Below are 18238 nucleotides of genomic sequence, written 5' to 3'. Positions count from 1 at the left end.
AAGAAGAAGAAGAAGAAGAAGAAGAAGAAGAAGAAGAAGAAGAAGAAGAAGAAGAAGAAGAAGAAGAAGAAGAAGAGGAAGAAGAAGAAGAAGAAGAAGAAGAAGAAGAAGAAGAAGAAGAAGAGGAAACCGGTGAAGTAAGTTTTTAAGAAATTTCATGTATCTTGTCTACTGTACTTGTGCAAGTCGAACTGTTGTTGAAGCATGTTAATATGTGCAATTTAAACAATGTTTTGCGCTACACAGGAAAGCTTCAGCAAAGGTGACTGAAGTTATTATGATGACTCGGGGGAGAAAGAGAAAAGAGAACAATGACGAAGTGTGTGCTAAGAACAAAAGACCTTTCAAGTAAGTTTATGCAATTTCAGAAGTACATGTTAAACCCTCTGTCAATACCATGTTAATTTATTTGAGTTTGTACAGGAAAACGGCTGGAAAGTCTAAGTAGACAGACAAAGATGACAAGGGGGACAAAGAAAAGATGACAATAAATCCAATTTTTGTTTCCCATTATTCTGTCGAATTATTGGTCACAAGTGTTATACATTCAGTTTTTTACTATGGAATTTATCATCAGAGTTATATTTGTACTATGGAAGTTATCATCAGAGCTATTGGATGTGTGTGTCCTTGTGAACTTGTGATTATGTGCTATGCTAAATGCTATGGGAACTAAACCTGTGAACATGTTCTATTTGAATTCTGCCAAAAATGAGCATGGGTTCCCACGCCGGCTATTGACGGTGGCACTGGGCACGCACTCCCGGTCTAGCCGTCATGGACCGCCGCATCCGATTCAGTGATATCCCATCGAAAGTGAAAAGCACCCACTTGGCCCGACCGAGGGCTCTGCCCGTGGTACGAGAGATGTAAATTCTAGCAAGTGCCAATACCATCGGTCGTCGGTTTTGTGTATTCTAACGTGATGATGGCAACTTTTTTTTGGATGGCAAGTTTCAGTCTTTTTTATAAAAAAAATTCCAGAATCCAGATGACAATCCTAGTTGTAAAAAAAACGTTAGGACCGAAGTGCTTCATGCCATACACGTGGCATTTACCAACTTAGATTGTTTAGGACGGACAGACAACTAAAACTCGCGAGGATGGTGGCACAGTGCATTTCAATGCTTCTTGCTTTCTCCGTCCGTCAGTTTCGCGTGTCTCCCATTTGCCAATTGTTTAACGCGGACAGACTACTACTAAAAATCGCGAGGATGACACCGTGCATTTCAATGCTTCTTGCTTTATCCGCCTTCACCGTGTATCTCAATGCTTCTTGCTTTCTCCGCCTTCGCCGTGCATCTCCCATTATTCTCTATATACTGTTAAACATGCATCTCTCTCATGTTGGAAATGTGGCTACCTAAAATTCTTTTATCGCCATAGTCCTCTCTTGCTCAACCGCCTCTCTTCTCCATACCTACACACTCTTGTTCTGCCATCGGAAGGGACTTCTCCAGGTTAGGCGAGGACTCCAGGTGCTTGCTTCTATGGAGTAGCTACCAAGGATTTCTCTATTAATTCCTCTATCCTTTCAGTCGATTTGTGTCCAAGAAAGCTAGCCGCTAGCTGCTTCCATTTCATTTCGTTTTCTTCAACATTTTCTTGCCTAACAGTATGGATTTTACGAGGTAAGAGTAATGTTAGCGATTGGATCATGAGAAATTAACGGCTCATATCGATTGGGGCCATCTTAAAAGAGCTCATATCTATTTGAATTAGCTTGCTTATGCTCTTGCCACAAACAAATGAAGAAGTTTATGGTTAGCTAGCTAGGTGTGTGCTAGCTATCTAATCGCTTGGTCTAATTCATAGATTGTAGTTTGTCCATTGCAGATCTAATCATTTGGGTTTTCTTTGTTGCCTACGTATAACTTTGGTCTTATATGACTTTGCTATTTGCCAACGTATTTTTATGTGTGCGCGTTGGTGTTGGCTCAATGCATCCTAGCTATGCAGAGGCTGAGTGTGTGCTTTTGAGTTTGTATTCTCTTGATGCTCCTTTTTGAGATAATAAAATCCACCCTTTATCGAAAAAAAACTAGCTAGGTGTGCTATGTACCTCAGCAAGTAGGTCAATATGAGATTGGCAATTGTAACATAACAATAACTGAGCGTCTGAGTTTCCTTTCCTTCGAGAAGGAGGACAACCCCCGGCCAAGCGTCCGAGTTAGTGTTTGTAAAAAGAACAAAGTATCACAACATGTTTATCTTTGTGAAAGCTATGCATACAATCTTTTAGCTTATTTGAAATGATTTTGGTCCTATTAGATCCATGGGACATGGAGGCTCCTCCTAGCCAGCAGGAGATATAGGGATACCATGGAGAGCAATTTACTGGATACAAGTCCAACGCCAAGGGAGTTTAAATTTGAGTTCTTACAACGTATTACAAATAATTTTTCTGAGGACCTCATAATTGGCCATGGCGCGTTCGGAGTAGTATACAAGGTGTGATTTTTTTCTATTTTCTTAAATGATCTGCTACTACAAACTTCAAGTACCCGTGTGTGGTATTAACAAGAAATTATTAACAGGGAGTATTGGACAGTGGGGAAGAGATTGCTCTGAAGAAGCTTAATAACATAGGGCTTGACGACAAGGAATTTACAAATGAGTACAATACCATTATTAGGGCCCAACATCAAAATATTGTACAGTTTGTTGGCTACTGTTATCGCCAAGAACCTAGATGTATTATGCACAATGGACAATATGTCTTTGCTCTTGAGGCAGAAAGAATTCTCTGCTTTGAATATTTGCACGGTGGAAACCTTCAGAGTCGCCTTTCTGGTATGACAGTGCTCTACTTAGACTATCTTATTTTGCATGAAAAGAAACATTATACCCAATATACGACCTCTTTCAGATTAATCTCTCAATTGACTTCTTAGAATGCATTTCATGTTTATTTCTACAGATGAGGAGCCATGCAGCCTTGATTGGGAGACATGTTACAAAATAATTAAGGGAGTGTGTGAGGGTTTAAATTATCTTCATAATGGACATAAAGATTCTATTTACCATCTAGACTTAAAGCCTGCAAATGTATTGCTGGACAACAACCTGATGCCGAAAATTGGAGATTTTGGTATATCAAGAATCTTCCCTTCAAGAAAAACCAGTACCACCGCAACAAGGTTTATGGGGACAATGTGAGTTGGTTCCTTATGAGAAGTAAGCAATTCTAATATCACTTCATTGCAAATTAATTAGATAAAACACCATGCAGGGGATTCATGCCACCAGAATATATCGACAGACAAGAAATCTCACCAAAATATGACGTGTTCAGTTTGGGTGTTATAATTGTACAAATAATGGCAGGATGCCAGAGATACCGCCGTGATTGTGGAAGTGTTCCTTCTGAAAAATTCATTGAGCTTGTAAGAAAGAAGTTGCTGACTCATGAATAATCACCTTTCATAAAATTATGTTTTGTCTTGTAATTACTCGGTACATGTATGCAATGAGTCAACTTTTCTTCTGACTTTGCAGGTATGTGAAATATGGCGAAAAAAGCTACACCCAATAACAATGTCATCGCACATGTTGCAAGAAGTTAAGACATGCATCCGAATAGCATTAAGATGTCTAGAGAATGACCGACAGAAAAGGCCCCCCATAAGCGAGATCATTGATGAACTTAATAGGATTGATACTGAAAATTTGTCACCTCCAGACAAGGTATTGATAGATTAGTGTGGTATTTTTACTCTAGCTATTGAGACTTTTTTGAAGAAACAATATAGCTAACATAGTGAAAATCTTTTTTCCCCATATTGGATTTGGTAGTAGGGTTTTAGGGTGATTATAAATGTACTTCCTCCATTCAGGTTTATAATGTCTGTGTGTATGTCTAGATCATCGATTAGTTGAAGATATGGAGTAAGTAAGTGGATAGTTTGGTCTGTAATAATTCCTTGGCACAACATTTTCTCAGATGACTAAATTGTGAATTGTTATCCTAGTCAACCAAAATACATCAACTTGTAAAGTCGACTATATATAACAAAAATGCTTTGTGCAAGTTTGCCACCTAATATTTTTGTGATGAGTACACTAGTAGTTTTTCCGTGCAGCAACTTCCATTGATAACTGAAATCTGGTTTACTTACCTATAAAAATATTGTTCAAGTAGTGGCCAAGCATGCATGCACTGTGATTAATTCAAATTAATGTATCAATTTAATTTGTGTAGTTTTGTAAAGTACGAGATACATTCTTCCGCTTATCATCTGCTTGCTTGATGAGATTTTAGATTTGAGTCCTATAATCCGAAAAAGAGGGAGTATTTGTTTACAGACTACTGACTTATGAAGCAAAGTTCAAATAGTACTAGTTTAGGAGAGACCTCTACGAACATGGACTAAGCGGGTGTTTGGTTCAGCGACTTTTTAGTCCCAGAGACTAGAAAAAGTCCCTAAAAGGTCTCTAGGAACCAAACGGGAGAGACTTTTTCTACAGGAACTAGAAAAAGACTCTATTGAAGAGTCTTTTTTGACTAGTCACTGGGACTAGAAAAAGTCCTAGACTTTTGAAACAAACACCCCCTAAACCTCTACAATTTTTTCGTTTACAGGCTACCAACTTACGAAGCAGGGAGGTCTTGGCCTCTAACCATTACAAGAACTCAGGTAAGCATCTCCATTAAACAAGGTTTTTGTTTCGGAAGTCTGTTTAGAAAAGTTTGTATATTTCAATAGGGATCAATGGCAGGAATTCGAAATAGTTCAAGGTGTCATGGTGCTTTTATGCACCGAGCTAAAGAGCTTTTTGAGTCCAGCAAGCTAAAAGGCTAAGCACCCAAAAAGAGTTTCCACGATGCTTATGGGCTACCCGAAAAAAAAGCTACATGGGAAGTTTACCCGCAACGCTTATATACCAAATTCTCTACACTTACGGCATTTTAGTACAGACTGGCTTCACGGACTGCTCTCTCGCCAATCAACCCCCCTTGATTTTCGCTGGTGGGACCTCTCCTCCCTAATCTTCTCCAACCACAACTTTTCCATGCGTCCGTAACCGAAATCCTGCGGGAATACGTCCGTATGTCTAGCATCTCTGCTTATATACATGCTCGATGTGCCGCCAAAAGAGTTTCGGCGATACTTACCGGCTGCTGGATACAAGACGTCGTGGAAAGTTTTCATCCGGCATCATGGTTAATAGTAAATCTAATAGCCAACCTGTTATTACTTATTTAGAGTTGCCGTGCCACTTATAGCAAACTTAGTAACCAATAAGTCAAGTACTTCCTCCATCTGGATTTAATAGGCCTCACAGCATCATCAGCATGTCAGTTTTTATAAGGCCTTGCGTTCGAAAGGTAGATGCATGCAAATCATTGTTGTTGGTGCCATGACTATGGAATTAATATGCTGCATGTGTACTTTTCCACTGGATGCATGCATGAGTTGGCGTGTGAGAGGGTGCGTGCTTTTCCACTGGATGCATGCATGAGCTGGCGTGTGAGAGGGTGCATTAAGAATTGAATGGAAGAATTAATGTGAGGAGATTCCCATGTGCCTTGGTCCAAGAGAAATGGTTGTTAGCCCTAGTAAAGCCGGATAGAGGGACTAGCTAGTTACTAGAAAGTACTCCCTTCGTCCAGTGAAAAATGTACGTATAGAAATTTTAAAACAAATTATGGAGTGAAGTAAAAAATGCATTGAAAAGGTCAAGACACCATCTCTCCTCTTTAATTACCCAACCCCTAATTAGCTACTTCGTGTAGAAAGTAAGACTACCCATAGTAGAGAGTAACTTAAACTACTAGTAACATGCATATGTTAGTAGTCTATATTACCATCTCTATAGTGGGGAGTAACATATGTGTGGTGTCATGCAACACTTTATATATTAGGTTATAGCGTCATCTTGTCTTGATATGTGTGATGTTACTCATAGTATCAGTAACTAACTATGTTACTCAACTTGTCTCTCTCCTTATTAATTAGCAGCAATATCATCATTTTTGCTTAGGTGTCTTCTATGTTCACTACTAGGGAAAAGCTTATAGGCAGACGTTTACTAGTAGCACATATTTATACACCTCGCTACTGCCATAGTAGTAGCGAGGGATATAAACCCGCGCTACTACTAAGTTGATAGTAGTAGTGTGGTTTTATACCCCTCGCTACTACTAAGTACGAGGTAGGTGAAGTCCCCATATCCTCGGCCGAATCCCCATCTCCTCCCCCAAATCCCTCTTCTCTTCCGCCACTCTCTCCTCTCTATTTCCATACGCTCTCACATGGACCTCTTGCCCATGCGCCCCTCCTCCTCCATGGCGACGAAAGAGGCCGCCACCTCGCACCACCGGCGTCTAGGAGCTCGCCGGTCTTCCACCGACGTCTAGGAGGCCGCCGCCCGCACCACCACACCGGCGCACCTCACCACCGGTGACTAGCTCCGCTGCTCCCTCCATCACCTTCCTCTCTCCCTCGGTTTTCCTTTTCTCTCTCTCCCTCTGGTTTGACTCACCCTCGAGGGTCATCGCCATGGATGACCAGGAGCTATCTGGCATGGTCAGGAAGAGGAGCCCCACGCCGCTGCCTGGCTCTTCCATAGAAACGGGCCCTCTCTAACAGCCATCGCCAGATCTGGTCTACCGTTGTCCGTTCATGCCTCAGGCGACCCCAACCGTCGCTAGATCGAACCACTGCTGCCATTGACAACACGCACGATATCAAGATTTTTGTTTTGTTTTTGAAAGTAATAGCAGTAGCGCGGGGTATAAGATCCGCTACAGATAATTAGCAGTAGCGCTGTCTGCAACGCATGCTACAGCTAACCATCTATAGCAGTAGTGTGTGTCAACATGCGCTACTACTACAAGTTAGATGTGGCGCCGTATCAGTAGCGCGGGCACCCGCGCTACTGATACATCCAAAACCCGCGCTACTGCTAGGCTTTTCCCTAGTAGTGGTTACTCCAACTATGAGTAGTCTAAGGAGACTATGTCTAGAATGTTATTAGTCTTGATTACCGTGTATGAGAGGGAAATATTTTTTCTACTTTAATGTGCATTGGGAAGATAAAAATATAATCTTTTGTGGACAAATTTTTAAGTCAAATATATTCTCCGTCGGATTTATTAGGCTGCTCGTAATGGGAGTATCATAGGTAGTATCATGCATACTAACTAGGTAATCTTAATGAGGTGGCATCGAATTAAATGAAGAAACAAAGAGAAATTCTTAGGCTGGTCGGAATGGGAATATCATAGGTAGTATCATGCATGCCAACAAGACAAATTTGATGAGGTGGAATAGAATTAAATAAAGAAACAGAGGGTTGAGTATCATATCATGATACCGTATCATATTAAATGTTGTGCTACTATGTGTCGGGGTTATGGCTTCCTCCTCATTTGGTGGTTGTGCGACGACCTTTAGGGCACAGTTGCTTCGCCACTCTCTCCTACCACGATGTAACCAGGTGGATTACAAATTGCAGTGCATAAATCAAGTTTCATTAGCATAATCCACGCATAACTAGACAGTCCCTTCTTTATCAGGGTTTATCCTGTTTGATTATTTTAGCGGTCACGTACCTACAGTTCTTTTCATTACAGCAAGTTCAGCATATTCTCTTTTATTGGCTTGAGCCCACAACTTTTCAATTATAGCCAAAAAAACATAATCTTTTATCGTCAAATAGCACATGGCACACACAATAGTTCGCTTCTGGGCCAGCCTACTGGCAGGCACCAAAAGGACCTCTTTTTGTAAGGCACGAGTATAAATCCCAAAAAAATTATTGGCTTGAGCCCACCACTTTTTTCAATTATAGCCAAAAAAACATAATCTTTTATCGTCAAATAGCACATGGCACACACAATAGTTCGCTTCTGGGCCAGCCTACTGGCAGACACCAAAAGGACCTCTTTTTGTAAGGCACGAGTATAAATCCCAAAAAAAAGACAAGTTGAAGGATCGAACTCACGGCATAAAAACTTGATCACTGGGTGCTAGCCACTCAAATAAATGGGTCCTGCTTACCAATGACCAGCGCGAACGTTTAAGAACATGCTGCATCATCATACTCAAAACCATTTTTCAAAAAAATCGAAATTTTCCAAATATAAATTGATATTTATGAATTGCAAAAAAATAAAAACAATGACAATTTTAGAAATCCCTAAAAGTTTTTCGAAAATTTTGTTCATTTTGGAAAAAGATGAACAACATTTGAAATAGGGAGATTTTTAAATTCACAAACATTTATTGAAAACATGAACCTTTGAAAAAGCACTAACTTTTTTTGAATTCGGGAACAATTTTGTAAAACAGGAAAATGTTTTGGACATTTATAATAATTTTTGAAAATGTGTTTATTTTAACCACGATCATTATTTTGAATTTGTGAACATTTCACTAAACAAGAATATTTATAGAATCTGAATCATATTTTATAATTCAATTTTAATTTGAAAATCCCAATTTGTTTTGGAGAACACAACTTTTTAGAAAAAAAGAAAATTTTTCTAAAATGATTTTTCTAGAAAAAATGGATCATTTTTCTAAAATGAAATTTTATTTTCTAAAACGATTTTTTCACAGAAGAACAAAAAAAAAGAAAACATGCCGGCACAGCCTTGCACCCTGTGCGAAGGTCAGACTATTTGTGGCCGCATGCCGTAAATAGGGTTTTCCTAGCTGTGTGCGCAGGGAAATAAGTGGTCTGGCTTCGACAGGGCACAACGTGCACGCCCCGTGTACGAAAATTGCTTTTTTTTTCTAGTAAACGGACGGACAAAAATTCAGTACTAACTTGGATATATGGAAAAAAATCGATGGTGAACGGATGAAAAATTTGGAGAAACGCACCTTACTTTATTAGTTGACTAGCACATATGCCCGTGCGTTACATCGGAAGATAAAATAGTATGCATTTAAAGTCAGTGAGAATTATATGTGCAAATAAAAATCTGTGTGCACACGAAAAGGGAACATTTAGCTTTTTCGTTTTGCCGTGCGTGAAGGAATCAATCCGCTATTTTTCCATTCATTGATCAAGGGCATTTAAGAGTTTTGTTTCGTCATCATACGCGAGAGAAGGCCCATCAGTTATTCAAACTACTATTCCTTTCAATCCTTTCAATTAAGGGGGTTTTAAGGTATGAAGTCTCTGAATATTCTTGGAAACATGAAGAATTTTTTAAATCTTGAACAATTTAAAAAAATGCACACTTAAAAAATAGAAAAAAATATGAAAGGGAACATCTTTTAAAACTCACAAACATTTTATGAAAACATCAACTCTTTATAAAAGCATGAACATTATTTGAATTTGTGAACATTTTTTTAAGGGAACATGTGTTGACAATTCATAAGATTTTTAGAAAATGTGTATTTTTTATGCGCGGACATTATTTTTAAATTTTAAAATTTCACTAAAACATGAATATTCTTCAAATTTTGAGCATTTCTTAAAATGCAATTTCGTTTTAGAAATCCCGAACAATTTTTAAAAAAATAATTAAAAAAATTGGTCAACTTTATTGAAGTTCTGATTTTTTTTTCAAAATAGCAACAATTTTTTTGAATATAATACATTTGCCAAAATCTTTATTTGAATTGTTTTTGAGAATATTTATTTTACGAAATAAATTCTAATAGAAAAATAAACTTGAAAGGGCAAAAAAAGATAGGAAAAAGAAGAATAAAAATGAAAGTAAACACAGAAAAAATGGGCCGGCTTATTATTGGTTGTCATGTGCAAATCCAACTATTTGTCGCCCTATAAGAAAAATAAAAATGGAAGTAAATACAGAAAAAATTGGGCCGGCTCATTATTGGTTGTCCTGTGGAAATCCAACTATTTGTCGTGCAGTGCGGCAAATAGAGTTTCCACCGCTGCATTGACAGAAAAACAAGTGGGCTGGCTTCGCTGGGCCTAGAGCGCGGCCCATGTACAAAAATTGTTTTCCTCGCACACAAACGCATAAAAGTTTAGTACCACCTCGGGTAGAAAAATTATTTTCGCGGTGAATGGATGAAAAAATTGACGAAACGCACCTTGCTTTATTAGTAGGTATAGATATTTTTCTAAAAAAATGAAATATTTTTTATAATGCAATTTTATTTTGAATATCCCATTTTTTTAAACACAAACATTTATAAAAAAAATTGGAATGAGAAAAAAAAATCAAGTTTCAAACATTTTTAAAACAGGAACAAAACTTTAGAATTCGGAATTATTTTCTAAAAGTTGTAAACACAAATGAAAGTTCTGACTTTTTTTATTTTGTATTTAAGATTTTTTTTAAAAATTGTAAAGTTTATAGGGAAAAATAAAATAGAAATAAAACACACACAAAAAAGCAAACGGGCTGGCACGGCATTTCGCCCTATGCGAAAGTCAGTCTATTTGTTGCCGCATGCGGTAGATAGGGTTTTTCTGGCTACGTGTGCAGTGAAATAAGTGGGCTGGCTTCGACGGGCCACAACGTGCACGGCCCATGTATGAAAATTGCTTTTTTTTCTAGCCAACGGACGCACAAATATTTAGTACCACCTCGGATAGGGAAAAACTTTTGGGTGATGAACGGATGAAAAAATCAAAGAAACGCACTTTGCTTTATTAGTAAGGGTATAGATAGATTAGGCACGTAATGAATTAATAAAAGCATGTAGCTAGCCTTCCGCCAAACGGACCGTGCTAATAATCACCTTCCGTCAAAACACTTTCGTCAAAACGCTTCCACTAAACACTACAACCAGTGGCCTTCCGCCATCCCCACGGAGAGGAGAGGGTGCGTGGCGGCTTTTGGTTTGTTATGTGGATTTCCGGACTCCCGCAAAGCTTTCACATGTTTGTCGCGTATTTGCCAAATAAAGTACGTTCGGACCGCTCGGCGGACCCATACAGATCCGCATTGGATGGCTTTCGTGGTCCGGACAGCGCGGTCCGGAGGGTTGCGGGAGGTTTGCAGGTTCGCCATGGAGATGCCGTGAGATCTCAAAATCACTCAACCGCACCCACGTCACTGCCACAGAGGCCAAGCCCTCCCTCGCTCACACATGCTCCTCCCGCCACCCCGTAATTTCCCCCTTCCCCAATCTATGACAAGGCGGCGGCAACACTTAATGAAGAAGAGCCCACACATCTTGTTTAGAAAAGGAGGTTGGAATCCTGACCTTTGCATTAAAAGATGCACACAATCATATTTATAAAATATTAAATAAATATCTGATAAAAACATACATCAAACAACCCGAAATCATCACTTCATACCTACAAACTCAACATCGGAGGATGCCATCACAACGCCCCACCATCTAGAACCCGGGTAATATCCGAGCCGCCCGCATAGCATACTGGCAACGTACATCTGGTCCAACAGACCCTAAGAGCGCATCACATGCACACGTTCCAGAAGACGCCATCACTATTAAATAGTCCACCCATCTTCAGGTTAAAGATCTATGTTATCCTTCCCAGGCCGGCCATCGAAGCCGCCATGGCGCCCAACAACATCACCATCTTACGCTCCTCCATCACGATGCATCTGTTGCCGAGAGACCGCTCCACCCATGCCACCGAGACCCACCATCGCTGACATGGTAAATAAGACACCATAGCACCTCCAGACCCATGTAGTAGCTACTCCAATACTATGCACCCAGGAGGGAGAACAGTACCGAGCATTGTCGTTGTTCGATCCGAGAGACCCGGAAAAAAGGCTTTCTCAAAGAGTAGCCCGAGCGAGGAGCCGAGACCTGCAATGATGATGCCTTCCTCAGGGAAATGACGTGTAGATGTCGCCATCGTTTGCCATGACCAAAGTCGGGTTAGTTTTCACGGCAGACACGCCTCCCCTTCCTCTCTGGCGGCAGAAACTAACGTGCCAGATCGGGCCGGACCCGGCCGAAGCAAAAGCAACGCCGCGACACCCCATAGGCGGCCAAGCCCTCCACATGCTCGGATGGGGAGCTGCTATACACCACCCCACCGTGACGCATCGTAGCACCAGCCGCCGCTACCAAGGTGCTGCTAGGAAGGACGACGACCACTGCCGAAGGAGCAACAAGACGTGACGCCCGGCTGAGCCACCCCCACCAGATATTCTCGCTACCGTTGTGCAAACTGGACGCGCAAGGACGGGCCGGGGACTGGGACGCCCGCATGAGAATCTGCCGCGGCCACGCCATCGAGGCGCGATGGGGGAGGGCCTAGCCAGCGCCATCATCCCCTTTGCCCGGCGGCACTCCGGTGGCGGCGAGGAGATTAGAGGAAGCGGCAGCTATAGTTAGGCGAGGAGATTACAGGATGGTCCCATACGACGCTCCTAGCATAGAGCAACGAGAACTCTCGCTTTCTAGGGAGCTTAGAGAATGTAAATATGTTACAATATGTTTTGCATTCATACTAGAAGTTGTGATATATTGTACTTCCTCCTCAGCTTCCATCGGGGTCCATGGTAGCATCAATCGGTTGGACTCCCCTGCCAAAGCCATGGATTATGAATACGAGTCCATCATGAGGTTAACATATTATATCCTCCCCCTTTTCCTTTTCATGATAGCATCAATCGGTTGCTTTCTACTCACTCTAGACTTGTCATCTAAATGTTTCAGGAACCCGAAGTCCTGTGCTGTGGGAGGGCCTGGAAGTGTGACCCGGACCAATGATGGCCATCGCTCGAGGAACTCGGATCTCAGGTTTATCCTTTTGTGAAACATAGCCATTTGAGTTTTCATGAATAAGAGCATTCTCATTTTAGAAAGCACGTAGAACTATATAAATAGTACTATTCTATATTCTGTTTTATGGAAATCAATTTCATGGTGTTTTTTAAAATGCTAATATTTCACCTTTTTGTATAACAATGTAATGGTCAAACTTGTGTATTGGAGATGGCGAAATGTCAAAAAGAAAAACAAGGCAGAGTACATGCTAGGGTTAATAAGAATTATTATGAATTTCTAGGTTTTAGAATTCTATCTATTTGTGTGGGGATTTTGAAAGTAACTCATCGATAGAACTTACCCTAATAGCTTGAGTAAGGCTTAGTTTGGGAGTGTTCACTATGTCGCGTTGTGTTTATTCTGTAACTTGCTTATAAAAATTAGCGATACACAAAGTAGATAAAAGTAGGTCAATCAACACTAAAGCTGGTTGGGCAAATGGGATTATGGTAACACATCACAAAACGTAGTAGTATATGTATTGAAATGAGGTAGTGATTTTTGTGCATACGAAGTTAAATATCAGCTACTCTGCTCGTTTCAAAATATAAGCGTTGATGATGATGTAATCATATGTCATAAGCAATAATACGTGTAGTGTATTTGATTTATTTGTATGTGGGGTGCTCTGGCTGAAGGGAAGCGCGAGAACGCTTTTTTTCGAAACCCCCGGAGCGCTCCTCCTGAGTGATTAGGGTTTTGAGGGTGGAACACGGTGGCGGGCGCTGAATCCCAGCGAGGCGAAGGGATCGGAACCTGCGGATGGCGACTTTTCGTCGGGGCAGGGTAAAGCGAAGGATCCCTTGTCGCCGAGGGCAGCGAGGGCAAAGCTAGCTGAGACCTTGGGGAAGTTAGACATCACCGAGGAAGAGGCCATGCTGCTGGTGCTTGATGATGCGGATGAAGGAGCGCCGGAGAAGTGGATGTTGGCTGGGAAAGTGCTTCACAGAAATCTACTCCACATCCAAACCATCTCCAACGCTCTTCGCCCGGCTTGGGGAAACCCTAAAGGTGTGGCTTTCAGATCTGTAGGGGAAACTACGTTCATGGCCGAGTTTGCGATCCAGAGAGATCACGATCGCGTTTGGCAAGGGGCGTCATGGCATGTGATCAAGAACACTGTCATCCTCTTAGAATTTGACGAGTGCATGCGCCCTTCTGAACTACGTTTTGACAAGCTTCAGATGTGGGCTAGGGTTGTCAATCTCCCTTTCAACCTACATAATGATAAGTGGTGTGCTGCGATCACCAAACAGATCGATGAGCACTCGACTGATGTGATTTTCTATTATGTTAATTGTTACTTGAGAGCCAGGGTCACAGTGGAAGTTAGCAAGCCATTGAGGCGCTGTATCTTGATTGAATCAGGTCGGAGGAAAAGTGTGGCCCTATGATATACAGTACGAGAACATCCCACACTTTTGCTTCTCATGTGGCCGGCTGGGCCATTTGGATCTGCACTGTACGGCCCCGGGGATTAGAGATGCTAGTGGTGAGCTTCCCTTTGGAAGAGGGATGCGGGCTATGGATGAGCGCAAAAAAGCCAGCTCCAGTGAGAATATGTCCAAAGAGGACACCTCTAACAAGAACAACAAGGCTAAGATAAGTGGTTCAAGCACTGCTGCTGAGAAAGGAGTTGAGGTAACCTCCACGGCAAAAACAGAAATCGAAAGAAACGGAAGGAGGGACCACAAAACAATAAGCAGGTCCAGAGAAGGGTCAAAGTACCCTTGCTGACCAACAAGGTGTTTGAAACGCCACCTGGGGATCAAATCACAAAAAGTACAGAGGAAGATCTGTCGGATTCTTCCGTCGGTGTAGATAGGGAGAGAGTACCTAAGAAGAAGAAACCCACCCCGGTTAACTCTAGGCATTCAGCAGAGGCTGCGGCCTAGCCATGCCCATCGCAATGAATTGCCTCAGTTGGAACTGTCCTGGGCTTGGGAACCCAGCAGCAGTTCGAGAGCTTCTAGTGTTGTGATGGAGACCAAAATTTCAGCGAAAAGAGTAGAAAATCTACAGGAGAATCTTGGTTTTGCAGGCTTCTTTGCAGTGGGCAGCGATGGATTGAGTGGAGGAATTGCTTTATTCTGGTCAGCCGATGTTAAGGTCAAGAACTATAGTTCTGGCCGTATCGATGTTATGGTGCAGAAAAGTGATCAAAGTTCCAGCCCATGGAGACTCACGGGGTTCTATGGAGCCCCCAGAGTGACTGACCATCACCACAGCTGGAGGTTTCTTCGTACATTGCATGCATTACCACACACGACTTTGCTACGTGTTGGAGATTTCAACGAGACATTGTATGCCTCGGAACACTCCTCGCGAGTTACCCGACCTGAATGGCAAATGCGAGCATTCCGGGAAGTCATTGATGAATGCTTGTTCCAGGATCTAGGATGGATTGGAACAGAATACACATAGGATAATGGACAATCAGATGATGATAATGTGAAAGCTAGGATGGATAGAGCCTCTGGGAATCCAGACCTAATTGATTTGTTCGGCCACACATGAGTGAGACACATTAGTATGAACGAATCCACTGCTTTTTGTTGGTGGAACTGAAGGAATATGAGGCCGAGTATAGGACAAGGAGGGCAAAGGAATTTCGCTAGGAGGATGTATGGCAAACTCATGCAGATTATGACAAAGTGGTGATGGACAGCTAGCAAAGAGGGTCTGGTCAGCAAGGTTTGGCCGATGTGATTAGAGCACTCGATGACATGCAAAGCTCTTTATCTGCATGGGGTGCGAAGGAATTCGGCAGCCTAACTGCCACCATAAAGAAGCTTCGCGAAAAGCTGGATAGATTACGGAGTCAGGCTATCGGTCGAGGCCTGTCAAACGAAGAAAAGGCCACGGTAAAAAAGTTGTGAGAGGTACTTCATTAGGAGGAAATTTGGATGCGTCAACGGTCAAGAATAATGTGGTTGCGTCATGGTGACCTAAACGCCAAGTTTTTCCATGCTCAAGCGGCAATGAGAATGCGCATAAATAAGATTGAGAGACTTGTGCGTGCTAATGGCTCTGTTTGCCAAACGCTGGAGGACGATCATAGTGAAGTCCAGTAGTTTTACTAGGCTTTGTATACATCTCAGGGATTCAATCCACTAGATGAGCTCGTTGATTTGGTTCCGTCCCATGTGTGTGAGCAAATGAATGCACATATTGACATGCCTTACACAACACAGGAGGTCAAAACGACACTAGTTCAAATGGCACTGTCAAAAGCACCGGTAGTGGATGGCTTCACCGCGGGTTTCTTTCAGAGGCATTGGTCTATGCTTAAAGATGATACCATCCCGGTGGTGTTGGGTTTTCTCAACGGTGGTGAGCTGCCGAAGGGTACGAACAATACCTCAATCACACTTATTCCTAGGGTAAAGCATCCACAATGCATCAATCAGTATAGGCCTATTTCACTATTTCCTGTATTGTACAAAATCTCCACAAAGTGTATTGTCAACAGAACAAGGGGCTTTCTTGATGATATTGTGTGTGAGGAGCAAAGTGCATTTGTTCCGGGGTGTCTCATCACTGATAATGTGCTCATTGCACATTGTTTATGCAATTAGGAGAAGTAAAAAGGGGGAAGAATTCTGTTTGCGATGTCAAGCTAGACATGATGAAGACGTATGACCGTGTAGAATGACATTATCTTGAGGCTATCGTGTCTAAGTTGGGCTTCAGCGCTTCATTCATTTGGCTGATTATGAAATGTGTCTTGTTAGTCTGATTTTAAGTTCGTGTGAACAGAGAGTTATGACCGTACTTCACCCCTTCTAGGGGACTGCGGCAAGGTTGCCCTGTGTCACATTATTTGCTTCTTCTCTATGCGAAGAGCTTCACAACCTTACTTAACATGTTTGGCGGAGCTAATGTGGACAGATGGATCCGGGTCAACATTAATTCACCGTGGATCAACCATCCGCTCTTCGTAGATGATAGCCTCATTTTCATGCAATCGAAGGTGCAGAGTGTTGCTAGACTGAACAACATCCCGAGGGTTTATGGTGAGTGCTTGGGCTAATGCGTGAACAGGGACAAGAGCTCCACTCTCTTTAGCCCAAACACACCCGATCCTGTCAGAGCATCCCTAAAAGGAGCATTGGGTATTTCTGTCGAGGCCTTCAACGAGAGATACTTGGGCATGTCGACTGTAGTGGGCCGGATCACCTCAGGTACTTTTGACTTCATCGATGAGCGGGTGAGATCTAAGATGAATGGTGGGACTAAACGCTTGGTTTCGTGCATGGAGAGGGAAGTATTTCTCAAGTCAGTGGCCCAATCTATCCTGATGCTCACAATGAGCTGCTTCAAGCCGACGAAGAATGGAACATACCAGGATCTTGCCTGGTTATGGTTGGAGACCGCCTGATCCAGAATGCATAAAAATCAACATAAATGCAAGTGTCTCCTCGGCTGAAAATAGAAGTGGAGCGGGTGGTCTAGCAAGAAGTCCTTCCGTCTTCGTCGTTGCCTGGAGCAAGCCGCATAATAATGTCACGGATGCACTTATTGCAGAAGCTTTGGCTCTACGAGTTGGAGTAATCTTTGGCAAACTTCGGGGTTTTCCTCGAGTGGTATTCGAAGACTGTTTGGAGTTGGTACAACTCTGGAACTCGCCACAATTTTCGCGCTCTATAATAGCGCCTATTCTTCTCGAAATTGAAGGGCTAGCCTTAACATTTCTTTATTTTGATGTTCAACATATAATGAGACCAGCCAACAATTAAGCTCACTTGTGTGCGAAACATGCAAGCACACTGGGTGTGACAGATTGCTAGATGAACTCCCCCTCGGTTTCCTCGTGACAAGCATGTTGGCTGATCGCGCTGAAGTTGAGAATGATTGAATAAAGCTCTGTGATTCCCACAAAAAAGGGAAGCACGACACCGATGTATAAAGCTTTGGGCCCCCAAGTCGGGTAATAGGGGCTTCTATCTCTTTTTTGCGAAAAGAACAGATCTATTATAAAGATTCACCGGAAGTACAGACCACCTCAAACATAATAAAAATTACATCAAGGCCTATGGACTACCGAACGACCATTGCTGCTGACGCGTCTTTGTCGCCGCTCCCGTGCCGGAGCCGACCTGACCTTGTCGATGACTTCCGGAAAGTCTTTGTGCACGTGCCCCTAAGGACTAGCGTTCCAAAGCCGCAGTCGTCGTCGTTGAATCCTTGAATCGATCTGAAGAATTTGACACCAAATATCACCGTTGCGTACGCACAGCGAGAAACCATAACCTTTCCACCCTGTGGAGCTGGCAGGAATCTACGCCGGAGCTCCGTCTAATCCATCCTTGCAGACAAACTTGAGGAGGATCGGAGCATGGAATACCGACATGAAGAAGAAGCGTTGCCATCCGTCCATACGCCGCCCTGCAAGAACTAAAATCCTACCTATATACTAGCCGAAGACAAGGTACCAGAAATCCCTTCCCCCGTCCCACTGGCCGTAGCGGCAGGCAAAGGGGAGGCAAATCCACGGGATCGCTGGTGGAGATCAAGGGGCGGAAGGCTTTCCCTATTTG

The 18238-nt window shown here is 42.4% G+C and overlaps 1 protein-coding gene and 1 long non-coding RNA gene across 2 annotated transcripts; both read left to right on the top strand.

The window, feature by feature from the left end:
• The first annotated feature begins 110 nt into the window (after positions 1-110).
• LOC123082676 (uncharacterized) lies at positions 111-700 on the top strand. The gene is made up of 3 exons (XR_006439091.1): positions 111-137; positions 247-348; positions 424-700. It is a non-coding gene; the product is annotated as an uncharacterized lncRNA (long non-coding RNA).
• Positions 701-2322: 1622 nt separating this feature from the next.
• On the top strand, positions 2323-12687 carry LOC123084095 (putative receptor-like protein kinase At4g00960). The gene is made up of 8 exons (XM_044505878.1): positions 2323-2451; positions 2538-2793; positions 2921-3155; positions 3233-3386; positions 3499-3687; positions 4583-4637; positions 12413-12494; positions 12588-12687. Exons 1-8 carry the CDS (start codon positions 2323-2325, stop codon positions 12685-12687), a joined length of 1200 nt encoding a protein of 399 aa, XP_044361813.1.
• Positions 12688-18238: the final 5551 nt, after the last annotated feature.

This window comes from Triticum aestivum, chromosome 4A (genome assembly GCF_018294505.1).
Source record: "Triticum aestivum cultivar Chinese Spring chromosome 4A, IWGSC CS RefSeq v2.1, whole genome shotgun sequence".
Lineage (NCBI taxonomy): Eukaryota > Viridiplantae > Streptophyta > Magnoliopsida > Poales > Poaceae > Triticum > Triticum aestivum.
This window is presented reverse-complemented; position numbering and strand designations above follow the sequence as displayed.

Coding starts and splice junctions, on each gene's coding strand:
- LOC123084095 (XM_044505878.1), top strand. CDS start 2,323: ATGGAGAGCAATTTACTGGATACAAGTCCAACGCCAAGGGAGTTTAAA. Junction 3,387..3,498: donor CTGAAAAATTCATTGAGCTT/GTAAGAAAGAAG, acceptor CTGACTTTGCAG/GTATGTGAAATATGGCGAAA. Junction 12,495..12,587: donor GAATACGAGTCCATCATGAG/GTTAACATATTA, acceptor TAAATGTTTCAG/GAACCCGAAGTCCTGTGCTG.